The sequence below is a fragment of the Melozone crissalis genome, unplaced genomic scaffold (assembly GCF_028551555.1).
Source record: "Melozone crissalis strain CALT ecotype California unplaced genomic scaffold, PUWL_Pcris_2 ptg000033l_1, whole genome shotgun sequence".
NCBI lineage: Eukaryota > Metazoa > Chordata > Aves > Passeriformes > Passerellidae > Melozone > Melozone crissalis.
The window spans coordinates 7,658,479-7,685,391 of NW_026535811.1; the positions used below are offsets into that span (position 1 = coordinate 7,658,479).

The window sequence follows — 26,913 nt, forward strand, 5'->3', positions numbered from 1 at the left end:
GGGGGGGATTCCTTTCTCTTAAAGGTCACTCCTGACTGCCACAATATCTTTTTATCTTTTGGTTCAAGTCCCAGTGCAAGCCATATATCTCATAACTTTCAGTGGACTCTGGATAAGTCCCTTTGTCAGTCACCAACACACCCCTGCTTTTTCCAGTAGTCTTGTGCTGTATTCCAGATCCAAGTCTTTTAGAGGTTTATGACATTCAGGATGCTTTCTGCACGTTTCAAATATCTTCAGCCCACCAGCACAGGATAGCATCTCCTCGTGCTGTGTGTTGGGCTCTTTCAAAAAGGGACAGGATCATTCAACCTCTCACTGGAGCACAGAAATCCCCTAACAGGGCTGAGGGTATTTGACACCTCATGGCATAAAGGCTCTGGGCTGCAGTCTGTTCTGAGGCTGCAAGCGGAGGATTACAAACCAAATCCATCCCGAACATACAGGAATACTATTGAATTTGATGGGGACCAGATACTGTCATATTCCACATGGTGTGCTTTGAGCACCTCTCAATCCAGCACAGAGAATCCAAGTGATTCTTAAGCAGAAAGGATGAAAGGAACCATTCTTGTTATAAGTAGATGCATAAATCAGGTTCCTTGCTGATACTGAGGAGAAACTACTCAGAATAAAAATATCTCCAGCCTACACATTATAGAGCTTTCTGTGAGGAATCGATGCTAATTTTTGTATTTTGGAGATTAATGTCAGCCCAAATACAACAAGGTGAAGTCATTTTCTTGTAAAGAAATCCCCATCTCAAGCATCTAGATGATCCCCAGCTCCCAAAAGGTGGAGCTGCAGGAACAGCCTTGAGCAGCTTCTGAAATGTTTGTGAGCTTTCTCCAAAGCCTGGGGTCAGGCCATGTGGATAATCCCCAGCCCAGCATTAGGATGCAATGTTCAGAGCTGCAGAGGGTAGCCTGGCTGAAATTCAACTAATGATGAAAACCTCTGCAGCAGCTTTTGAAGGCTGGGCAAAGTGTCCTTTCTGGGCTGATTTGGGTGATTTGACATGGCTAAAACTTTACACTTAATGGCAGCAAGATATTTAATTGTATGAAAACCTTAGAAATTTTAGATTTAGCAATGCTGTGGTTTGAGTTCCTTTCATTTCGTGCTCTCAGCCTAAATAAATATGAAGCTGATTGAGGTAAATGTAGCAAAACCCAAAGCTACCACCCAGCATTGCAAGGCAAGTGACAAGTTTCAGATTTGTCAGACAGTTTTCAGAGAGAAAGACATGTACATAATGCTGAACTAAAGGGGAAATTTAAGTAGGTACAATGTAATTACCAGGCCAGGAAACTGCGCTAGGATCTTTATGAAAATGGCATAGATTGATGTTTGGCAAACTAATTGCCATGAATAATTTATTAATTTATATTATTTCTTTTGTTTTCAGTTTCATTTTCAGTGACTTAATGGAAGGGGAAAAAAAAAGAAAAGTTACCTTTGTTTGTAGGTGACCACCTGAAAACAAAGTTAATTTTTCTCTTTGTTTTCCTTCCATCAAATCTTCAGAGGTGATTAAACAGGATCCATTTCAGCTGCTGCCTTTCTTGCAAAGTTCTTGTTTTGAACAACCTAATTTTGTTCATGCTATTTCTGCTTCACGCAGAAATAACACAGGCTCTCCAGGCACAAGACAACTAAAAAGAACGCAAGGCTTCAGTCTGTTTTAAAGCTGGGTTTGAACATTTTTACTAACATCTGACAATGGAGGAAGTTTTGCAGATTTTTGAAAAATGGGATAATTTTAACAATAAAATCAAAAGTCTCATATCTCTTGTTCCCATGTCTTTGTCAGGAGTAAAACTGGAAATTTTACACTGGCCTAAGGCACCTGTATCTCCCTCAGCTCACAAGGCACACTGGCAGTTCTACCAAACCCCTTATCCTACTGAATTAAGATATGTTCTTTTGAGATTTTTCCTGGTATGTTTGAGTACCTTTTTATTTGTATTATAATCAACTTGAAAGCATGCCAAGGGAAATAGCTGTGCCCTCCACAACAGGGCCTATTAAAGGCAGAGCTCAGCATTACTCAGCTACAACTATCAGAGCCTTCCTCATTTCCTCCCTTTCTCTGCAAACACACTCTAATCTGGAGTGAGCCAGAACTATATTTTTTCCCCCTGCGTATACTGAAGACAGACTTGGTGCTTGTCTTGGCACAGGGCCTGATGTGGCATTTGTGAGGATGAACCACAGGCATGTGTACTCCTGCTAGGCTGAGCTAGGGAAATGTGTGCTTAAATCAGGAAAAACCTTCTTCCCCTCTCCCTCTGCTTCCCAACCAATAACGCAGGGGGGAAAACACCCTTCAGGTTTCTCCTTTGCAGCCCGTGGCCACAAATTCCTCTCACCTCTTTGACATGCACACATGAGGGCCCTTCACAGGGCTGGGGACTGCCATGGCTGCATGAGCAAGTTTTGGGAGGTGGCTTTTCATGGGTGCAAGGGGAGGAAGACAGAAGTGGACAGACATAGATGGCACTTTTGCTTTCTCCTCCAGTAATTTGTGAGGCAACACAGCTAAACTTGAATGGAAGAGAGGATAACGTGCCCTTTACATGGGCAGTAATTGAGCATATTCCCAACTAGGACACAGTGGAGAGATCCCTCCAAGGAGGCAGTTATAACTCTGTACCTGAATTTTGTTTATGATGTGCTCCTGGAGTAGCCCTGCTCCTAGCTCCAGTAACTTACTGTGATGAGCAAAATTCCATGTCATTTTACAAAGATGTTCTGTAGTAAGGTTAACCTGAAATGCAAAAAAGAGTGGTTTGGTGTGTGGAGCAGGGAATGAATTGTGGGACCTTTTCACTTGATGGTCATCAGTTCAGGTCTCACCCAAGCTGATTCCAGTCAAACTCCCCTAAACAGACTCTCCTTTTCTTGGATGCCTTTCACAGGGAATTGTGGCTTTTCCACTGCTATTCCAACATCCAGTACAAACAGCTCCCTGCTTGGTAACTCTCCAGAGACAGACTGTCCTGTTCCCACAGAGCTATCCCTTTGCAACAGGGACTATCTTTGCTGAGGGACATCAGTGCTGGAAACTGAGTGCCCATTGAGCAGGATATTTCCTGAAATTAGAGTGGGTACATGTGAATCATGTCTGTAGAGTGTAAGGGCTTGTCAAAAACCACCATAGAACAAACTGTGCTGGGCTCAGCCCCTCTGCACTGGCAGAGATGCTCAAAACTGCAGCAACTGGACTGAGAGGTGGGAATGGCTACTGTGCATGAAGATGCTTGTCCTTTTTTGAGGCCAGTGGCAGCTTCTTGATGCCCTAATAACTTTGGTTTTCAAAAAAACATCTACTTTCCACCTGTGCTCAGCAGTGTGTTGCTCATTTCCTGGAGGTAACTCCTGTAATGTATCTTGATTTGCAGTATGACAGGAAAAAATACTGTTACATAAGCTCACTAGATCCTTTGAGTAATTAAGAGTATTATTTCTGCTGCTAAATCAGCAAATTTGGTCTGTTTTTTTATAATAACTATTTTTATTTTATAATATTTATTATATTCCTTGAGATTGTAATATTGGAACTTAGTATTTGCAGTACTCTCTACTTATATTGTAATTATAAAAGTAGGTGTGTGTTGTCATTTCTACTTAGATTAGGATACACTCTATTTACTCCTGTTTTATCCAGATGCTGCAAATCCTTTAATGAACTTTTCTTTCCTCATTCAAATTAAAATTAAAATGCTCACAATCATTTTAATCCTCACTTCACAACTGGGAAAATTTCAGAGAATAATCTACCCAAGAAGGAAAAAAAAAAGGTACTGTTTTTGTAAAAAACATTGAAAATCATTTTATTTGAACTAAATTCAAAAATGTGCAAAGGTGATATCATCCAAAATTTAGAAAGCTTTTCAAAGAACTGAGTCAGTTTTATTGACTCTAACAAACTGGATATATTGCGCTGGGGGGTTTCTGTGATTCTGAGATGGATAAAACCTCTTTACATTTAAGGTTAGGAAGAGCTAACTGAGGTAGTCACCTCAGCATCTCCTCTAAGTAAATTATTAAGAATGCAAAGGTAGAAAAATCAGGAAACTGCAGTTAATATGTTTCCCTGATAGATTCCTCAGTCATTTATACCTCCTCTTTTTGTTTAATCATTAAATCAGTCAATCTTTTCTGCTTCACATGTATGCAACTTCTATCGCTGTGTAGCGATCTCGGACAACTTTTCTCTCAGAAACCCTGCAGGGATGAACAAGATGTTTTTATAAATCAAAGGTTAAGAAATCAAAAAAAGAGAATTTTTTTTTTTCTATAAGCAGTCTGGCTTTACTTTCTTTGGAATTTTTTTCCACTTTACTCTCAATAAGAAAAAATAATCTCCCTACCTGGCTTACTGTGAAGTGCTCTTTGCAAGTTTCTTAAATGAAAAAGACAAGTAGGATGGTGGTTTTTAAGAGATTATTGGACAGAGTGTCTGGAGAGGTTGAAATACAACTTTAAATAGAAGGTATTTTTAAGAATTAGGGCTTGAGGGAAAAAAGTTGCTGTCAGCTCAACTCTCTGTTTGCCAGAGGTCAATGAATGATGAGGAAGAGATTACACAGCAAGCAAATAATGTTGAATAACGAGTTTGAAACTCTTCTGAAACTTTAAGCTTGTGTTTACTCCTTTTGTTTCTTCTGCATTGGTCTGAAAAAATCTTTTTAATCAAAAAAATCAACTTCTGGAACAAATATTGATTTGTCATGTAGAGCACAGGGCTCAACAAATGTTCTTGCGGTTTCTGGCCTTAGCAGACTGAGTATGTGGTTACGGCTGTGCTGTGCTCAGAGGATGTACTCTGTAGAGATTGGTCCATCCACCCCTTCTTGGGAATGTTTTCCCTTGGATGTAATCCTCTAGAGCTATCCATGACTGGCATCTTCCTGCCCTGTGCTCAGGTGGGTCTGGACAGCCCTGTGCTGTCCCAGCATGGGACAGAAACGATGCAGATGTCACTTTGTTCATGAGCTCGCTGTGGTTTCCTTGGGTATGTTCTAGTTCTGAGCTGCCACAGAGCTACAGGTGCTGTGCCATCTGCCCAGCACAAACTGCAAAGTTTATCTTCCTTCCCAGCTCTGACTTGTCTTCCCAAAATTCCCAGTGCTCTGTGGGAAGGTGGCAATGCTGGTTATCACACCCTGCCCTCCCACACTTCCTGTCCCTTGCTCCTGCAGGCCCCATCTCCTGCCTTGTGTCAGGGTATGTGCTGAACCATTCCATGGTGGATCAGCATCAGGAACTAATAAAAATAACAGCAGGAATATGATAATGCAAAATTGGAGCTGTTAAACCCAGCCCACAGGGATGAGGTGTGGGACACCAGCAACCAAGAGCGGCAGGAGAAGGGCAGGGAAGTCCTGAGTCAACTTCCAGCTTTCCTGCTGGATCAGCCCTCTCAATCAGCTTCTCTTCTACTGGGTCACTGACTGATAGACCTCAAACAATGGAGCAAGGATGGGAAGTGGCCCCCAGGGCAAAGCAGGACTTCCCCTTTCTGTCAGCTCCAACATCAATCTGCAGCCATCACGTGCACCTGGCTCAGCTCCCTGAGCCATAGCACCAGCAATCACCACTGCAGGAAGGAGGCCAGGCCACTTCAGACTATTTACATCATCTTTGGCTCCTGAGAGTTCAGTCTCCTGCAGGATATTCACTGCTGCTCCCTCCATCCTTGCCTACCTGCCAGGGAATACCATGGGTAGAAGTAGGGTTGTGAGGTGTGTTGGCAACCTCCTGTTGATGCTTGCCACTGCACCAAGTGCTGGAATACATCCCAGTTAATGACACCCCAGTAAAATGTGCCAGAATAGATCTATATTGCTCATGTTTAAAGGGATATATGAGAGGACAGCCTGTTGAGAATGAAGGTATACTCTGAAATAAGGAACTCCTTAGAAAGGCTCCTTCCAGCATATTAACAAGTATCAATACTGGAGTAAAGCAACCCAGCTTGTTTAAGACTGGGATCTTTGTTAAACAGTGAATGCAAGCTGAATGTACTGTTGTGTTTAAATCTCTGCTGTCATTAATGGGATGGGAGAGGGGAGGAAGAAAAGACAGAAACAACCCATTCATGACAAAACCAGTCACTGTTTCTTCCTTTACAAACAAAGGAGGAGGAAAAAAGGAAAAGAGCTCTCATAAGAACCTGTATGAATTTCCTTGAGAGTGTACTTTAGATGGAGAATAAGTTAAATTCTGTGAGATGTTTGGGTTACCAGGGTAACAATGTTTTGAATACAAAACCAAATAGATGTATGAGCCCAAAGTAAATCATTAATGCGCATCAGTATATTTGAGATGGGTTGGAGTGACTTACATATTGTAGTCCTTCTTTATTCAATATTTCAAAAGTGTTCTTTGATTTAAAAGCAAACACTTAATAGGCCTCTTTTCAGACAATTATGTCCCCTTTTCTACAAAGCACTCTGAAAAGAGACTAGTCATTGATGCCATCTAATAGAACAAACACACAAATTTGATGGAGTCAAACAGAATAAAGGGGCCTTGGAACATCAAGAAACTTAAACATGGGCATTATTTTAAGCTTGGTAATCATCCCAAGACTACTCTATTTCTTGCAAACTTGCATTCAGCACCCTGCTTACATGGTCAATCTGCAATATACTTTTTAACTACAAGGATCATTTCTTGGTAACTAATTTTGAACTAAGTCTTTCTATAATAGATGAAAAGGGTAGTTATAGATAGGTTGGGGCTGGATGCAACTGTTTCCCGAGCAATTCTCTTCTTATTCATGCCTATTTTCCTTGTTTAATACAATTTATTCAGTCCAGGAGGTGTCTTCATAGTAGCATGATAAATAACAGCAAAAGTAAGTTAAATGGTCAATTGAAGAGATCTCTTACAGGATCCTAAATTAGCCCTGGCAAGTACTGAACCTCTGCTGGTTAACAGTTGCTAGTACTGTGAGTGATTGCTTCCTTCCCAACATTTCTTCCCATCCTCATTGCTATTCTAGGGACATACTCAAAGCTTGGGCTTCATAATTAGTAGGAATAAAACACGGTCATTTAACAATGCCACTAAGCTGGAACAAATGGAGTTACTTTGCTTATTGAAGTTTGGGGCAAACACCAGAGAATAATATCCTAGAAGAGAAAAAGCATACTGCATGCCTAAGGTTATGGAAGGGAATTAAACTCTGACTTGCAGTTAGAAAATCGTTGTAACTACTTTGCGTAGTCCAGTAAAAGAAACTCAGTTCTTGCCTGAAATAGGAAATGTTAAATTTGTGGCAATTTATTGAATGCTGGAATTTTTGCAGTTCACAGTGTACTTGAATGATTATAAAAACCAAGTTCTTAACAGTTGAAGTAGTGTTTCTTCCAAGGGTTATTTTTGGAAGCTCCTATTTGCTGGGTGTTATTTGTGTCCCTTTCCAAGTGGATATAAAAAGGAATAAGGAGTTCACCAATGTGAATAAGAACTCCTCTGGCTCCTGCAATCTGTAGTGGTCTGACCAAACACTCCTTTCTGGGGAAGAGCAGCTGCATGGTGAAAGGTCAGCACAAGAGGAAGGGGAGCTCTGCCTCCTTCCCCGGGAAGCTCCAGCCAGATGACAGCACCACACCACATCACTGCTGACAGCTCCCTGAGCAGATTCCTTCCATGGGCAATTAGCCTTCACAAAGCATGAACAGACTAGTTTTCTATGAGGAGACTGAATTTTAGCTGACAAATTAGACAGGTTCCCTGAGGCCAGAGTTATGCGGCTTTGCCAGTCGCACTAAAAATGTGATTTATAACAGATTCCTCAGCAGAGGCACTCCTTGCTTCAGGAATGAAGGTGCACACTCTACTCAAACTCTTCATCTGACATTATGAGCTTAGAAACCTTTGTCTTGTGCAGGAAAAATTGACTGTTACTTGCTTTTGACTTATCAAGTGACTCCTCATCTGTCCATGAATGGATAGTGGGAAACTACAGTGCATATTTAGAAGTCAGGCATGCACTGGTGTAAATAACATTTTAGGAGGTAGGAGTATATTATTTTGGGAAGTTAAGTCACATGTAGGTGGATGGAGTTTCTAGCTGTGAAAACAATGCAACAGATTTTGTTTAAGATGTGTTTCTGGCTTTTGATGACTCTGGCATAAAACAGAGGCAGAGGAGCAGAGGTTGTGGTGCACAGGACTGCACTATTTATATGTGAATATCTCACCCTGTATGTTCCCAGCACTGGGTGCTGGGCAGGTGGCTCCTGATGCCTGGGGGTTGTGATGCACCCTGGGGGCAGGATGAGCCAAGGTGGCTGCTCCATCAGTGCAGGGCAAGCAAGGGTGAGAGGCAAAAATAAAGTCTATCGGACACAAATATCACATTGTGCTTTGTTGCCTTGAGTTCTGCCTTTAAACCAGACCACCCTGAAAGGGAGACCAAAAAAAAAAAGTTTTCCCAAAAAAAAATTTTTCCCAAAGGTAATGGAAGACTCAGAGTTTTTTGCGCAGTTGCAGAGTCACAAAAATGATGGGCAAGGAGGAAAGGGAAGAGAGAAGTCAGGTCCCAGACCCAATTCCTGCCAACTGAGGCTCCACCTCTGCCGCATCCCAAGATTTTCTCCTTGTTTCCCCTTCTGGCGAAACCAGTATTTGTATTCTGTAAATATCAGCACTTGCTCAGATCAAAAAGCAGGCTCACCCATCCCTGACAGGGTCTTGAACATGTCTGTGTTTCCATGGAAGTAACAGTTAATATTTTAATTAATAATTTATATTACTTAATAACTGCCTGCTGTGCTACTGAGGGACAAGGCACACTCCAAGACTGGTAAAGTGTGGGAGGGGAGGCTAACAAACCTTAGGTAGCCCAGATCTAGCAAGTGGATAATGTGTGGCACACACATGCAGACACAGGGGGCTGATCTTATTTGGATGAGTTTTGGACTTAAGGAGAACATTGCACAGGTGAACAGATGGACAAATGCCTTCTTCAATATCTGCTTTTATCTCCATGTGAGCTGGGAAATTTATAACTCTGAAGTATTATTGCTCCCAGTCATTAAAGAGTGTGGGATTTTTGAATTTAGAAGCCTGTCACACACATACAAATAATGACTTCTGCAAAGGCCAAATCTTATAATCAGTAGATACAGATGGAAACTATCAAACTTTACTTATATTTGTGTCTGCTTAAAAATGTTAGTTAAAAAAAATCCATAACTTATCACTTTAGTTTTCTGATATGACCTGTGGAAAAAGACATATAAAACAGGAATGGATCAAAGCTTCTCTTCAGATACATAATTAGGCAAATGGTTTTGGACAGCCTTTGCACACTGGTTTAAAAGAAACTCAACTTTCTTTTTTGCAGGTCCACAGGTATGACAGGGAGGTTTCATCAGATATTTCTTCAATGGGTAAAGGTTTTGAAATTTAAAGGCAACAAAACATCCTTATATCTGAACATTCTGAAATCTACAAATGATATTTGAATAGCAATATTTGTTCTTCTTTTTTTTTTAAGTTTAGGTTGCATGTTTCTTTCAATGAACATTAAGCTAGGATAGGAAAATTCTGAGAAAATAAGTTCTAAGATTTTTAGCTAGAATTTTACAAGCTTTGTATTATAGCTAAACGAATGCTCACAATTTTGAATAACATTTTCTTGTAAGTATTGAAGCTTTTCACATAGCTGCAAAAATTGATGAAGAGCTAAAGAAAAAGACTGTAGAACTGAAGTTTAACCCTTTATTTCTCAGTTCTATCTCTATAGAGTCTAGCAACTCTATATAACTGCATATATTTTCTCCTTGGAGATAAATAGATAATGTATGTAGCAACTTCTATTTACCAGTAGCATCTTCTCAAATATGATTTCTTAAGATGACATTAGACTGGCTTTCATAAATTCTGCAAAAGCAAACTTTGTAGGCATTTGTCTCCTAACATGAAGGTACCAATCCCAGGCCTATTGCTCTCACCTAACAAAGCTTATCTGCTGACAGATGTTGTACATGAAGGCTGAGCTTATTGGGATTTAAAATCCTAAATTATCCTGAGTTGGAAGGGACATGTATTCTGTGATTTTAGTGCACAATAAAGATGAGAAGACTAACTCATATTTCACAGATAAAATTAACAAATTAAATGGACTCTACACCAGCAGTGAATAATACAAACTCTGCAGTCGAATGGTTTTAGGCTGAGTTCTGCTGCCCACTATTCTACCTCCACTAGATGTCAGGCTTTTGACAGAACTAGAGGGGTTTAATCTCTATTTCTGAGTATGAAGCTTGGTCAGGATCACAGCTACAATTCTCCAATTCCAAGCACCAGCAATAACCCAAAATAGGAGATACTCTGAGTTGCTGTATGGGTTTTTCTTCCTCTTCATTCTTTTATGCCTTGTTCTTTCCCTGCAGCAAATTTCTCAGCATTGACAAGATACACCAGTGCTGGTAAATGGGAGCACTTCCAAGGAATGTGGGATTCCCTGTGGGCATTTCCCTTTGCTCCTCCATTCATTGGCTTGACACATCTGCTCAGGAAGACTACATAACTGGTGAGTTCCTCAAAAATATTCAAGCATTCACCTCTTCACTCTGAGAGCAACCAGGTGGTGGGGAACTTCTCAAGTTATTTCTTCTCCCTAGCAAGGATATTTATTTCTATTTTCTGGGAATGAGATACAATTTCAGTGAGTATTGTCATCTCTCCAACAGCATCTTTGTGAGATATCTGAAGGAGCCAGGTTGGTCTCCAAGCTTAGCAGATGAATTACATTTTCCAAGCAACAGAAGGCAGATAGCATTTCCAGGGCTTTACACAGGACTTTGTAAGACTTTGCTCACAGATGCTAAGCAGTGATTGCCACAGTCCCCAAAAGGTGAGTTTCCCATGTGGAGCTCTGCAAACACAGAGCAATCCCAGCACGTTTAATGTGCATGTGGAGAGCGACTCCACACTGCGCAAAAGCAATGAGTCTGCTTGAACTCCCCGTCTGTGCCACAGAGTGACTGCACACAAGCACAAAAGCCTGGTGAGCTCAGCACAGAGGTGATTTTTGTGCACTGGCTTAATAGCAGCTTTTTGGCTGGTCAGTTGTCTGGGCTGCAGTGAAAACTAGGAAAGACCAAGATTTTCACATGAGAGGTGAGATCTGATTGTATTTGTATGGGAAATCCACATTATATGGCAAAAGTGTCAAATCTAGCTCTCACTCCACTGCTTGTGGGAGCATTTTCACACTGGCCTCTAGGACTTAAAGTAACACTGGATGGTGGAAAAGTCACAAGAGGAGACTCATAACTGCATGCTCTCCCCTTCACAATCCTCCTCAACAATCCTTCTTTACCACACAACCTTAAACAAGACCCTTAGAACTTATTTCAGATATGTTGTCTCTATGCAGCATTTCTGCAAGCCCATTGCTCACTGCCACATTCCCCACATCCACCGTTTTTCCTTCATCCTCATGACTGAAGTCAGGGGCAGCCTGCCTTGGGGAGAGATGTCCTTCCCTGCTTTGTGTAGGCCCTTGTGCATCCCGGTCCTTTCCTACAGAAATTAAACTGTGTGAACCAATTTCATTCCCCTGCAGCAGTGTTAAACTATATACTACTCACTGTCATAGAATCATGGGTGGTTTGGGTTGGAAGGGACCTTAAAGAGCATTGAATTCCACTCCCCTGCCTTGGGCAGGATACCTTCCTCTAGAACAGGTTGCTCCAAGCCCTGTCCAACCTGACCTTGAACATTTCCAGGGATGGGGCATCACCTGACACTCAAGAAGAGGTGGAATCAGTGACTTTTTAAAGGTTTAGTTTTAGCCAAATTTGTGTTAACTTTGTAACAGGGACATTTTCTATCCATGAGAATAAATTTCTAAACAGAAGGAGGCCTCTCCCTGGCACCTCATAGCATGGGAAAAGCTGCAGGATAACACAAGTTAACACACACAAAACCTCATTGCATTCAGCACCATCCTTCTTACAATTCAGCTGCATTTTCTTCTGCACACGACAAACCCCTGACTCTAAATTCTACATATTATAAATCAACTGGTACATGAACTCATGTACCACAAAATTCCCCAGGGAACAAGACTTTGGGTACCAGATATCCTCAGCAGCATCTCTTTCACCCAGCTGACCAAGGCAAGGATAGTGTCTTTCCACATGCTTATGCCATTGGCTGATATGATGAGGATAATGCTGATCCCAACAAAAACATTCCATGCAAACGTGGCACAAAACCTCTGTGAAGGGCAGATGACAGTCACAAAATTCCTCATTGTCTCTAAAAACTGGACTGCATCTAACAAATGAGGCAAGAGTCTCTGCAGTGACTTGGAGCCTGGCAACTGTGCAGCTGACAGCATTTCACCTGCATCTCCTTCTCAGAAGACATCATTTGTTTCCAGGACAAAATGCAAGGGCTTTGAACATCTCCTTTGAGGCCTTGCAGGCCTTTTTTTTCCAGATGGAGGCATTTCTTTTTTATAAAGAATTAAATTTATTTATGATATTACATAACAAACGAGTGACACATAAATGTCAACATCAAAAATAACTGCTCTTTTGTGGCCTTCAGACACATGTGTAACACCTCACCTGAAGCCAAATAAAGTCTGTAGCTGGCTTCAGATTGCAGTAGTTATTCTTGGGTTTGAGACAGTCTGCAGTATCCATTTCATAGGGATTCTGTTTTACCTCTGGTGTTTAAAAAGATCTACCTCCTCTCAGATCTGCTCTTCCTCATCTTAATATAGGCGCTCAGAATTCCTTGGCAAGGTAAGGAATGCCTGTAATTTGCCCAGTGTAAGCAGGAAACTGAGGGCATGATGGCAGGGTGTGCTCCACAGATTTAGCAACAGAGGCTAATGAAAAGCATTTTTCCAAGTGCATCGATCAATTTCACTAGATCCCATTAAATAACAGAACAAAAATAAAAGCTTTTGGTCTACAGCTTCAAAGCTGTGTGGGCTAAGTCATACTTAATATAACACAGGCCCAAAATAAGAGTCAGAAAATGAGTATTTATGCCGGAAACATATAAAATATTTATACTGCAGGATTTGCTTCTTTACTCTAATTTTTTCCAGAGCCCAAATTTTATCTTCTGATGGAAGTTGCCCCCAATAAAAAAGGGGCACAATCAGTATGCATATTGAGATTAGAGCAAGTGCTCCTCTCACAACATTTGAGATAAGAGGGATTCAACGTCTTTGACCTGCTTTGCCTCCTGCGGAGCCAGCATTGCTGGAGTGGGGCAATTTTCTTCCAGAGTCTTAGCTAAGAGAGGTCCTTCCCTTTTCCAGCTTCAAACACTGTTGCCTCAAGAGTATAGTCTCTTAATTTGATGGAGGATTTAAAATAAGTTCTGCATAACTTTATTTTCAGGTGTTGCTGGCTCTAGGTGGAGTGTTTCCCTTCTTGTAGTTCCCTAAAGCTGTGCTAAGAAAAATAAATGTTATTCAGACTCTAAACTCTCTGTGGGAAAAGCTGCATCTTTAAGGGATCTGCCTGTTTTTCACAGAATTAGGTAGATCAGATGAGCTTAACATACAACATCCGTGAGTTATCTGAAAAAATAACTAAATTTTATAATATATATAAAAATTGGCTGGACGGTTGAACTCTGAGTGTCTTCCCTGTGAGAGTGATTGTCTAATAAAGCTTTCCATAGTGTTTGGCCACAATTAGTCTTTTTAACCATCAGAAGCTAATTTCCCACCCACACACATGCAGGTTAAGTTTCCATACATGTTTAGAAAATGCTGAACGACATTTTTAGAAAATAAACATTAAAAATGTAGCGTTTAATTTAAAAATATTTTAAAACTTGAAGCAAAGTAGTATTTACTTCACAGAAAGCCTTGGACTGGGAGGGACCTTAGAATCGTCAGTTTCACATCGCTGCCATAGGCTGAGAAATCTGTATATGATTAGAGTGTTAAGCACGAAATAATTATTCCCGCATTTTATGTGTTGTTATATTCATTTAATATTTGTTTTGTTTAGAGACGGGTTATCCCCAAGAGCACACTGGGCGCGCGTGTGGGGCAGCAGCAGCTGCGTGAAGGGAGCGGGCCGCGGTGAGCTTCCTACCGCGGAAACTCAGGAAGGAAAAGAAGAAAAACATGGGAAAAGGAAAGATACAGGAGCTGGTAAGGAAACAGACACGGAATGCCAACACATCTCCTGGCCAGAGCGGCCATTTTCCCGCTGGCTCCGCGCACCGGCCCGCCCGCCCGGCGGGGCGGCACCGCCGCCATTTCCGCGCGGCGGGGGCGGAGCGGGGCCGGGCCGGGGCCGGGGCGGGCGATGGCGGCGGCGGAAGCTTTGCCCGCGGCCCGCCTGGAGAGCGTGCGGGCGCTGTCGGGTCTCTTCCGGGAGGCGCAGCCCAGGTAGAGGGGAGCAGGGAGCGGCGGTGCCGGTGGATGTCGGGCAGGGCTCGCCTCGGCTCCCAGCGAGGTCCTGCCCCTCGTGGAGTCGGCTGCGGGCTGGAAAAGGGGCTCTCTGTATCCCCGTAGGGGGTGAATTAAGTCCCTTCTACGGGGGATGAGCGGTCCCTTCTCCTGTCCTGCTCCAGGGGGCCCATGAGGAGCTGCAGCGTGCTCAGTCCTTGTGCCTGTAGCAGGGAGGAAAGGTGTTTGGCTCTAATCGTGGGTGGCATAAAATATCCTGGAGATACAGAATGGCTTGGGTTGCAGGAATATTAAAGCTGATCCCCATCCCACTCTTGCTATGTGCAAGGATGCCTTCCACTATGGCAGGTTGCTCCAAGCCCTCTCCAGCTTGATCTTGGACACTTTCAGGGATGGGGCAGCCACAGCTTCTCTGGGCCCCCTGTCCCAGGACCTCACTGCCTTCAATGGGAAAGATTTTTTTCCTAACATCCAGTTTAAACCTTCTCTCATCAGACTGAAGCCATTGCCCCTTATTCTGTCGCTTCAGGCCCGTGTAAATAACCTCTATCTTCCTTGTAGGCTCCTTGTCAGTTGCTGAAAGGCATCATTTAGGTCAGCCCAAAGCTGCTCCTCTCCAGGCTGAACACTCCCAAGTCTCAGCCTTTCCTAAAAGCAGAGCTGCTTTATCTGTCTAAACAACTTCGTGCCTCCTCTGGATTCTCTCCATGTCCTTTCTCTGCTGGGATCCTATGGCTCAAGGCAGCTCTACAGGTGATGTCTCACCTGAGCAGGGCAGAGAAGCAAAATCCCCTCCCCTGCTATCCATGCTGGGGGGTTCTGGGTCCCAGCACGCATGGCCAGGGCATGGCCAGCTCTCCCAAATCCACCACCAGCACCCCCAAATCCTTCTCCCAGAGCTTCTCCATCTGCTCATCCCAAGCCTGGATTGATCCCCGGGGGTTGTCCTTACCCAGGTGCAGCACCAGCTCTTGGTGTTGTTGACCGAGTTGTTGACACTTGGCTGTGTAATTTACTTGAGGCTTCCAGTGCTTTTAGTTAATTTCTTTGTGTTTCCTTTACTAAGCTACAAAAAAAAAAAAAAAGAAAAAAAAAAAAAGGAAATGGCTTTAAAATGGCTTTATTTTATTCCTGGGAATGTTGTGAGGATAAGTATACTTTAAAGGCCTTTTAGGGACTGCTTACAGGTATGGAGTTGTGCAAGTACCTAAAACATAGAATGGAAATACAGAATTGTAAATTTGTAGATTTGTTCGTGTCATTCCTCACTAATATTTTGATTTTTTTTGGAGCTGGTCTTTTGAACACAGTTTCATTACTGTTTCTAACTCCATGTTTTCTGCAGTGGTATCTTGCAGAGTTTCAGCTTTTTACAATCAAACAGGTCCTACAAGGAGTGACAGTAATCTTCCTTTTGGCATGGGTGCAGGAATTCTGACTCTTTGTTTTGACTTAAGAAGAAATTGTGCATGTCTTCCTTGTCCAAGAGCTGGGCTGCTGTGGCCTTTACTTCTGCTGCCTTTTGCCTTCCTGCAGAACTTGATGTGGAAATGAAGGACAGGTAGCAATAGCAAAATGTGGAGCTGCTGTGTTAGGCACCCAGATACAGGAAACTGAAATTAGTGGAATATCCACAGAGCTGTTCTGGATGGATTTCAAGGGCTGTTTACAGTGCAAGGTATTATTTTAATCTTAAGTACACTTAGGGGGCTCTTTGGTAGTTTTATTAATTACAAATTAGGGAAAAGATGATTTCCATTTCAAAAATATATTTTAAATATTTATAGCTGCTTTGTATGTGAATCTTCGTTGTACTGCTAGAAAAAAATTAATTTTTAAAAAAACTGTTAGTAAGCATTGCTGTGGAACAGTTTTCTGAAGTCAGCCTTAGCTGATTTCTTAATATGAGCTAAATATTTTCTAGTCTTCTTGCTAATTTGAGGATTTTTTTATTCAGAAGGACAGTTTTATTTAAATTCCTTTGTAGTACACACTCAAATTGCAGTATTTGAATACTTAGGTATAAGAGTCACATTTAAATTTTCTCAGAACAGAATCCTGCTCTATCAAACAACATTTAAGTCAGTCTGTGTTCATTTGGAATACCTTTTGCTTGCTTGCTTAGGCTTTGAGATTTGATTTCTGCCTGGGATGATCTGGCTTGAGCAGTCTGGATTTTCTTTCATAGTGTTTAAGTGGCAGATTTGGAGTTCTGTCTTTCCTCAATTATGTTAAAAAATCAACATCTCCTTCCACATTTACACAGAGGACAGAGGTTTTCATCTTCATATTTTACTGGAAATGTCTGTACTCTTAGGTCTTCTTTTACTTTCAATCTAACTTTAAAAGAAAAACTGTCACAGCAGCTCAGCATGCTTCTGATCCAGTGTCTGACTTAAAGTTCTGTTCTGCTGCATAGCTCTGCTAGGAGAGGGGGGCTTTTCCAGCACAAGAATAACTGTTACCCTTTTACCCATTTAGTCACAAAAATGTGCACAAAGGTTCTTCTGGCTTCTTTAATTTCTCTTTTTACCAATTTAAATAAGTGAATGTTGTACAGTAGTATGTCTTGCACTGACCACTGGGTTCTGTATTTTGCAGCTGTGTCAGGAAATGATTGGTTTCATGGGATAATCCAGCAAAAGGCACAGGCTGATGTAAGGAAACTGTAGTGGGCTGAGTGGTCCCATTTTAAAGTCTGCTTTTGTCATTGTTTTTTGTGCCACTTTGGTATTTTCCCTTCAGTATTGCACCACTGTGAAATGTAGCTTCTTCCCCATAATGCTCAAGTGATGCAATGGTGGGCTTATTAATATTTCAGTGTAGATGGAGAATGTGTAAATATATTGGTCTTGATCAACTGTGAGGTTGCAGAATAAAAGACATGCTTCCTGAAGATCTGAAACCTATTGTTGTGGTAATTTAGTGACGTTGGTGTATGTTGTATTTCTTACTGCACGCTCCCTTCTTTGTAAGTTTCCTCCATGCCCTAACAGACCTCAGCATTGGAGTCACTGCACTGTCAGTAAGATGCAGCTTAGCATAAAAGTGTCACTATTGGAGCAGCAAATTTGATAATGTGTACTTAGAAAATGTAACTGTGAGTAAAGACTAAGAGTTTTGTTTAGTCTAGGAAAGGAAACGTGGCAGGAGCAGAGGTGGGAAATAATCACAGAATCACAGAATAATGAGGTTGGAAGAAACCTCTACGATCATGGAGTCCAACCTATGCCCTAACACCTCAACTAGACTATAGCACCAAGTGCCATGTCCAGTTTTTTTTTAAACACATTCAGAGATGGTGATTCTACCACCTCCCTGGGAAGAGCATTCCAGTACTTTATTAATCTTTAGGTAAAAATTTTTTCCTAATATCCAACCTGTACCTTCCTAGGCTCCAGACATGTCTAAGGGTGTGCTTAGGGACAAGGTGGATTGGCAGTGTTTTGTTAATGTTGAACTTGATGATCTTAAGGAACTTCTCCAACCTTGCTGATTCTATGGTTTGATTTATGGACATGATCACTTTCAAAAAAGGTAGAATTTCTAATTGTGCAAATGTGTAGGCATTTGAGTGAGCATCAGAATGCAGGTGATACCATATTACCCAGTAGTGTTTGATCAAGAGGATTTTTAATTCTCCTTTAGGAAGAGTTTTCAGCATGAACATTTTATTTAATGCTACTTTACATTTCCTCTCATCTCGTGCAGTGTCATGTATAAACCTACCAGCTGTATGTATTAGGGAGAATTTTTTGTTTCCTTTTCATTAAAATTCCAAAGAGCTGTTGAAAAGTTAGGAGGAATACTAAGGCAGCACCACTCTCCTGCAACCCCTTTTTTGAAAAAGCTGATGAGAGGATTGTGTGATGTTTTTGTTCCTTCCACTTAAAATTTCTACTATGAGTAGTTAAATACTCAGAAGATGGCTGCAGAAACATCTTTGGCTCTACAGTAAGAAGTGCCAATGTCATAGGCTTTTTGGTAGGAGTGCATTTCTATTTTTTCTTCACAACAATTTCTGTATTTCAGAGAAACGGCGGAAGAAAGCGTGTTTCAGGATGTGCTGGAAATCCTGACAAGCACCTCCAGTGCCATTGAGCAGAGCTGTGAGGACTCCTGTGCACTGGCAGATTTGGACACCTGCCTGCTGCTGATAGCAGAGTGCTTCAGGTGTCTGAGGAATGCCTGTGTGGAGTGTGCCAAGAATCAGCATGTCCTGAGGTACAGTCATCAACCCTTTTAGCCCGTACCAAGGTACCACCTTCTGATGTTGGTGTGGTTTTATAAAAGAGATTCTTATTTTGCACCCCTGTGTTAGTTGATTTATTAACTGGCATTTCCTGCTTGATGGAATCACTTGAATTCAAATATGCAAGAAATAAAAATAGGTGACCTATTTGTAGGTCAGTAACAGAACAAAGTGTTTGGGTCCACAATCCAAGTTGATTACACAAATGATATAAGCCTGTTGGCAACCTGACTGTAGAACCATACTTTTCCCCCCTTTCTTAATTTTTATAACATAATGAATAATTAAATGGTCTTAATAATCAGTTACAGAATTATTATGTCTTCTAAGGTTTATTTAAATCTGTCTGGCTTTCCTGGCAAAACACAGCATGTAGAACTGTGCATATTAATCCTGATACATATATACAGTCAAGTTGAGCTTAAAGGCTATTAAATCAATCTGGTTCCTTAAGTTATTTAGCCTCTCTTTTCTGTGTCTGTTTTGCAACATTGAAGGGATGCTTGTGATACAACCAGCTGTAGTTAGTGAAAACCTGACAGTCTGGTTGATGTTTCTAAAAAACCCAGCAAAAATAGCAACAAACATCCTCCTTGCCTGGATACCACCTGAGAACCCCAAACCAACCAACCAACAAAAAAATGCCCTGACTTGTCACAAGTTGGTTATATCAAAGAATTTTTGGGGACTACAGTCTTAAAAGTTGGTTTCTTGAGACATGTCAAATTTGATTTATTGAACTAAATGTAATTTTGACATGGGACTAAGTTTTAATTTCTGTGCTGGGGCAGAATTCTGTTAATTGTTAACCACAAAAATTGCAATGCAAATCATTTTGAGAGTCTACCTATGATTCTTTCTCACTGGAAAATGGATAAATGATAACTTGGCCTTCTCTGCTTCTCTCTGAGAGTTGTGTATGTTTCCCTTTGAGCTGGCCCTGTTGTTTTTTGGTAGCTGTCACTAATTGCTTTGTTGGCATTGAAAATCCTCCAAGTTTATTATGAAGTAAGATACATTACTCTTGTTCTGGATGCTTGATCTCCAGACAAAGCAAAATTTTTACAGAAATAAAGCTGTTTAAATTATAGGAATAACTTGCTAATGTTTAATGTCTGATAGGAAGAATAGCAAAAAAGGAGGAAAGGGTACTTAGCTCTGAATGTTCTGTGCCCAAAATTTGTAAAATGCAGAATGATGCAATAAACCCCTTTGATTTGCTTCTGATGGTAGTAATGTGGCTACTGATAGGCAGGCAGTAATGTAGGAGAAATTATTTTTGTTTCAAAGATCTTGAAGATGCTAAAAATTTCCTGTTAACTTCAGTGAAAAGCCTTTTAAATTTTTTTGAGTGTATTGCATATAAAGTGAATTATTGTATTTTATTCCCAATTTAATAATAGGAACTTGGGTCTCATCTCCACATCTGTCCATTTGATAAAGTTGCTTCATGGAATACAAATCAAAGAAGAGTTGTTGCTGACTGGTAAGGCTGGGGATTTTGTTAAATGTATAACCTGCATTCTCTTTTTTACATGCATGGTATGATGTCACTTTACTGATGCATTTGTTTTATTAATAAGCTTAATTCTTCTTGAGTTGCAGTTAAGAATTGGCCCTCTCTTAGACTGCTTGAAAAAGGTCTCAAGTCTAGTTCAGCTGTATTTTCACTGAACTTTCCTTGTAGATTGCTAAAGGAAAGCTCTATGGGAACTTTTTAATATGAAGCAGAGTAATTGGGTTTTACAAAAGGAAAAGTTCCTGTAGTACCTCCATTCAGAATACATTCTGCTGTTTTACTGTCTTTTTATTTGCTGATACTTAAGATAATATATCTGATTCCAGGAAGCAGATTTTGGCTGTGACTTCTTAAAAATTATTTTTAATTTTCATTTGGATACCACAGTTGCTGGCCAGTCAGGATGGTATCTGATTTGAGTAGTGTTCACATTTCCTTAACAGATGAGTTTTTTCTTTCAATGCAGTGAAAATGTGACTGTGTAGTACTAGTGGTAGTTATTGCTACTCATTTCACTGGATATTAAGGGTTTTCAGTAATTCTCACAGTCTGTGTTTCCCAGTGTGTGCATGTGGAGTTTTATACATTAAAATCCAGCTGTGGTTGCAGAGAGTAGAACATGTTTGTTTTCTTGTGTCTGTTATTTCTGTTCACTCCTGTTCCTCAGATAAGGTTTTTTACTGGATTTCTGCTGCTGCTTTTGTGCTGTTTTGTGAAAGCAGGTGAAACAGCTGCCATACAGTTACAGTTATGCTATCCTAAAACTATACTAAAGAAAGATAAAGGATACATCAGAAGGCTTAACAAGAATGAATAATAAAACCCCTGACTGACCAGAGAGTCCAACGCAGCTGGACTGGGATTGGCCATTAAGAAAAACAATTCACATGGAACCAATCAAACATTCACCTGTTGGTAAACAACGTCCAGGCCACATTCCAAAGCAGCAAAATGGGGAGAAGCGAGTCAGATAATTATTGTTTACATTTCTCTCTGAGGCTTCTCAGCTTCCCAGGGGGAAATCGTGAGCAAAGGGAATTTTTCAGAAAACATCATGGTGACACTGTCCAGCCTGTCATTGTCTGAGCTGGGGCCTTGGACAGCAGTGGGCTCAGAAAGCTGTACGGGTAAAGATCAGAAATCAGCATTCCTGATGCTTTTCCTTGAAAGCATCAGGAATTGTGGTGTAGGAATGCCACCTGCAGAGGGGCTGCCCACCACCTGCAGGAGAGGGAGCAGGGTGTGCTCACTGTTGGATACAGGCATGGCCTGAGGTTTTCCCTTTGGGCTGATGGCTGCTGGCCTATCCTTGCTGTCACATGTGTGTGCTGTTCTCTGCTCATGGATTTGAAGAAGGAGAGAGAATGATATTGAGCAAAAAGCAAAAGGGGTAAAACCCAGTAATTTGATTATCTGCTTCAGGCACTTTCGCCAAGCCAGAGGATGGTGTAAAAATCTGTTTATCAACATTGAATATAAGGGTGGCATCAACAAGACATTTTTAACAGGATTTCTGTAGTTCTTTTGTAACTGCTACTCTACATAACCATTCAGTAAATACATCTGAGTTACAACTAAGATTTGCTGTGTTGGCCCATGGTAGTTGCTTCATTTGATGCTGGAAGTAGCATTGATCTCTTGGGGAACCTCTGCATGAGGTGAGCATGGCTTATGTATTCCACATATGTTAATACAACAAGAAAAAAATTATAGACAAGCAAATGTTGCTAATTCCTTGCTGAGTGATCTGGAGAACTTTGTTGTAAGTGGAAATTAATGTAGTGCCTAGAGCACAGGTTCCTCCTGCAGGGTTTGCCTCAGAAGTTAACAGTTAAATTTGGCTGTTAGTTGTACTGAAGCAAATTGCTAAATTGGGCTTGGATAGCACTGCTGAAACAAGAGAGACCCATGAAATTAGTAAATGGTTCTGTATTTATTAACTGTGATTCTGTTTCATGATTCTTCTCATGTTTCATATAGGAAATCAGGTCACAGGGCTAGAGTAGGAAGTGTATTTTGTTCTTGCAGATAATTAGGTGTTAAGTGGTGTATTTCAAGTTGTTCATTTGGGTGGGTATCATTTCCTCCCTCAAATGGCTGCTTGGATTGGATGATCCCTCATGGTGCCTGTGTATATTATTAAGGTTTTTAAAATACTTTCATATTGCTTCCATAGCAACAAAGTACAAGGAGGAGGAGGTAAGGCTGTACTGCAGGGTGAGCAGCACTAAATAATGTTTATGTTCATAAATGTTACACGTTCATGTGAAAAATTCTCAGAACAAATTATTATAGGCTAAATCAGCTTGAAGTTCCAACATTATTGTGTTTACAAAGATGAAATTGAAAATTCTCTCTGCAGACTGAAAAATTCATTTAACCTGATCTATGGCAGGTTTTCACTCTAATCCATTGGTAGCTGTTAAGGCTAGTAAGTGAGTGGTGTGCTTATTTTTGTAAGAAAGTTCAGTGTGGTACAATTTCAAATGGATAAAACCAGCAATGAAATAAAAGTATGAATTGTTTGACCACTGCTGTGACCAGTGTGATGGTTAAGGGAGAGGACATGATCAGAGAAACAAAAAAGGAGGTGTTGTGCAAAGTGGTATGACTAAAAACTGTTGCTAATATTTATTCAAATAAATCCAGACTCCTTTGCATCCTCTCTGCTATGAGTAATACTTTAAAAATAGTTGCCCAGGGGTTATATACATGGTTATTTTGGCTTGTCAATTCAGTATATTTACTGAAACAACTCTACTGCATGTTTTCACCATACATCTTACTTTTTCTTTTTTTCAATGCTTTAAAAAATGAGATAAATCACTCTATGTTTGTAATAATTGTCCCAGCTGTGGAAAAAGTTACTGTTTTGATTGCATTAATATACTAAGGCAGTGGGCCAAAATCCTTGAAGGTGAGTTAGAATGTCTGTCCTGAAATAGCTCTTTGAAACTTCAGGTAAGTTGAAAAATAGTTAATTCATACATACAGCATTCAGAGATTGTTCAATCCCATGTACAAGTCAGCTGTCCCTGTAATAAGAGTCTCCTTTCTTTTTAATACTTGCATTAAAAAACACAAACACTTTTAGTCCTTTCTTTTATGTATTGCTAGAGTTGCCTGTTTGCCCCCACTCTTTCTCCTTGCCACACCATTGCTGGTACAGATTTTTTTTTTGGAACAGAATGTTTGGAGCCTGTGTTTGTGTCACAGGCACTTCTGGGGATCTCAGCCAAAACCTGTGCCCAGGTGTGCTGCCTGTTAGAGCAAGGCTTGGAGTTTTTCTGCTTATAATTCTACAAAATCCAGAAATTTGGTTAAAATGTAGTGGATTGTAGCTTGAATCCATGAACAGGAATTTGACCTTGCTTCCAGTTTTCTGCAGTGTGTTCAGGGGTAGTTAAGCAGCTACAGATACTCTCTTCAGAACAGAACTTGCAGCATGCCTTTAAAAGCAGTGATGAAAGATGGTTCTATGTAAATTTTTTAATACTACACTTATTATAGTAACCTGAGCATTTTCTGGTAGGACATTCAGCAGCATGAATATCATATGTCTAACACCCGTTCATGCTTCCTTTGGTGAGGGAGGATGTGTGGGAAAATATGTGATATTTTAAACATTTTTCAAGTACTACAAATGCTCTGTTCTTATAAGGGAACTATAAAAAAAATGTTCCTTTCTTTGAGCTTTTTTTATTCCCCCTCTTGTTTTTCTTTTTTCCCCCCTCTCCATTTTTTCTTTCTGCCTTTTTCTCTATTTTTTTCTCTTCTCTTTTTTTTCTCTTTTTTCTCTCCTTTTTTCCTCCATCCTCCTTTTTTCTCTCTCCTATTTTTATCCTCCTTTTTTCCTTTATCCTTCTATTTTCTCTCTTCAGCTGCCATTTTTTCCTCTCTCCTCTGTCCAGCAGGACCATTAATAGTGCCATGGATTGATCCTCAGGCAGTGTGGTTGAACTACTCCCTCTATTCTGGGCCTGATTGGTTCTCATGCATATTTTTCTCTCAGTTAATGAAAACCCAGTTATTCTTGACTGTGGGTACTTTATGGGTTGCTCATGGTCTGAGAAGAAATTGCCTTGGGAAGTATTTCGTAATTCATCAGTGTGGAGGAGAAGCATTCTGCAGATGAAATATCATTGAGTAACCTTTGAATTCAGAACTTTGTGTAAATAAAAATATCACTCCTTCATAGACACTAAAAATAAATTTTAAAAAGCATAGGGTTATGCACATGCCTCAAAAGTGACATGTAAGGGACCTAGGCCTACCTACAGTTTCTAGAGATTGTTTCTTGTAAAAGCCAAATGGGATGGAAGCATTTTATCTTTGATGAAGAAGACAAAAGCTCCCCTGAGGTCTACAGGGGAACATCACATGGTTGAGCAGAGAAGGATACTTGATTTTTTTGTAAGTTTTTGAAAGTGAGGACATGCTGGGTTTCAAAAGCCACTAAATATAAGCTGCAGGTGCTCACGTAGTACTAGAAAATCACGTTGATATTTTTTTAGGAGAGATGGCTGAGAATAAATGGGAAGAAGAAAGAAATTTCCAGCTGCTAAATTGGGTACCTTCTCAGTTGTAAAAAGTTTTTAATCCAAAGTAATTTTCAATGGTTTACAGAAAAGGATATAGTTAATCAAATGTTGTTTTTCTGAAGAAGAACGTGAGTAAAACAGGGTTAAATTGTTATGGTTGCAAAAGTATTCCTGAAAACAAAAATGGGTAAATACCAGTGAAGTGATTTCTACTTTTTCAGGAGGGTGTAGGGGAAACAAAACTTTCAATTCTGTCCTCACTCAGTTTAAGAAAACAGGAGATGTTTCTTTGCTCTGACCTTTTCCATTTCTGCACTCAAGGACTGGCAGTTTGGAATTACAGTGGAAAATCAAGACTGGCTAATTTTGAAGGTACAGAAGAGCAAGGGAAGGAAATGCTTTCAGACCTGCCAAAGCACACTGAGTTGGTTTTCCTGTATTCCTTCTTAAATGGGCAGCCATGTGTCCTTATCTGCTTACTGTTTCTTGTCTGTATTTATTTATCTCTTTATTTCTTCCTCTAGAAGAAAGATAGGGGGAGAAGCCTTCCCCTAAGGTTATGATCCCCTTAAAAAGATTATTTTGGCAGTAGGAGAATGAGCTAGAAGTAAATACTTGGAGTTTTGGAAATGCATTGGAGTGGTACCTTTGCAGAACCAGTGAGTAGAAAAATCTGGGCATTTAAAGCTTAGTTAGTTTGAAAATCTGAGCATTAGAGGCTTATGTACTGGCATCACAGTCTAACTAGCTTTTACCTATTCTTGCAATTATTTTAAATGCCTGGTCAATCAGGAAAGTATTCTGAATCGACAGGAAACCGAGTAGTCAGTTATGGAACCTAAATGTTCTTAAATGAATGCCAATATTGACCAAAAGAGTCAGCTCTCATCTTTTCTGCTTCCCTTTTATCTCATGTCCAGTATTTTTCATTCTTCTGTTTTATTCTTTTAAAAAACTGCATTTTGCTTTTGCTGCTTTTTTTTTTGTTTTGTAGTTCTTTAATCATGTTGCACTGAATGGTTTAATTTCCAAATTACTGCTAATGTTTTCTATGTAAAAAATAAATATTTGAAAACTTGCTTAGAAAGGGTGGTGGAACACAGGTAGTAACTTTTTGCTAGACAGACATCATAGCAGAGCTCATCCAATGGATTTGGGAAACTAAATTTTTATTGTCTATAAAAAGAGGCCTGTAACTGAGCAAGTGTCTTCACACAGGCCTGTTTATAGGGATTTGGAGAAGATGTAATTTCTAAATTGTGTCCTGAAGACTCTCTTAGACAATGACTACTAAATTTAAACCAACAGGATTAAGGAAGGAAAGTTAATCTTTCCTCTCTTCCCACATCAGTGCCCCAAATATTTATCTATGAAGGAGGATTCATACTGTTTGGTTGGAGATCTTGGGGGTGTTTGTGACCAAACACAGTAAATTATTGTGCTGCAGATTTTTTTGTACTAGTCATGTTACTTGCTGATTTACATGGAATGAGTGAGTGGGTGTAAAGCTTGAATTATTTTAGCTGTCATACAGTCACCATGAATGGTGTATAGGTGACATTTCTCAATTTAGGTTCACATTAGCTTTACTTTTGAGGGAGAGGAAGAGGGAGAAAGCAGGTCCTGAGTGGATTAAATCCCAAAAAGCAGCATGAAAGAACATACCTCAGCTGCATGGAAGAAAAGAGAGTTAAAAAATCTGCACTACCATTTATTTTTGTTTTTGAGGTTTCCTTTTGCTTACAGCTAGCGTAATTAAAACTACATATGTACTACAGCTTAAATAAACCAGCTGCTAACTTAAACAGGCTTTTTTTAGACATAGAAATAAAGGACAGCCCTGACCTTAAGAGTTGCCAGTTTCAATGTGTGATCTTTGCTTTGTCTGTTAGGGTTTTTGTATGGGGGACTGGTGCCAATACTTTGCTGCCACTGTTAAAGCAAAACTATAATTACATTGTCAAAATAATATTTATAGTATTTTCGGGGAATAATTGTGGGAGTGTGATGAATATATTATACTCATCAAACTTTTATGTAAACATAAGCATGAGTTTTTTATTTGAGTTATTGGTGTTGTTTTTGGCCTTTGTGTTTTTCCAATCTGTAAAAATAATATTGGGATTTTCATGGTCTCTAGCATTTGCCGAGTGTGTGCCCTAACAATCAGTTGATA

General features: G+C 40.3%; 1 protein-coding gene across 1 annotated transcript in view; it reads left to right on the forward strand.

Moving 5' to 3' along the window:
- The first annotated feature begins 14,315 nt into the window (after positions 1 to 14,315).
- Positions 14,316 to 26,913, forward strand: part of ATXN10 (ataxin 10) — a 75,430-nt gene continuing 62,832 nt past the window's right edge. The window contains exons 1-3 of the mRNA XM_054281983.1: positions 14,316 to 14,404; positions 18,458 to 18,649; positions 20,081 to 20,163. Coding sequence (XP_054137958.1) covers positions 14,322 to 14,404; positions 18,458 to 18,649; positions 20,081 to 20,163 — 358 coding nt within the window. The 5' untranslated portion in view covers positions 14,316 to 14,321. The remainder of the gene's footprint in view (positions 14,405 to 18,457; positions 18,650 to 20,080; positions 20,164 to 26,913) is intronic.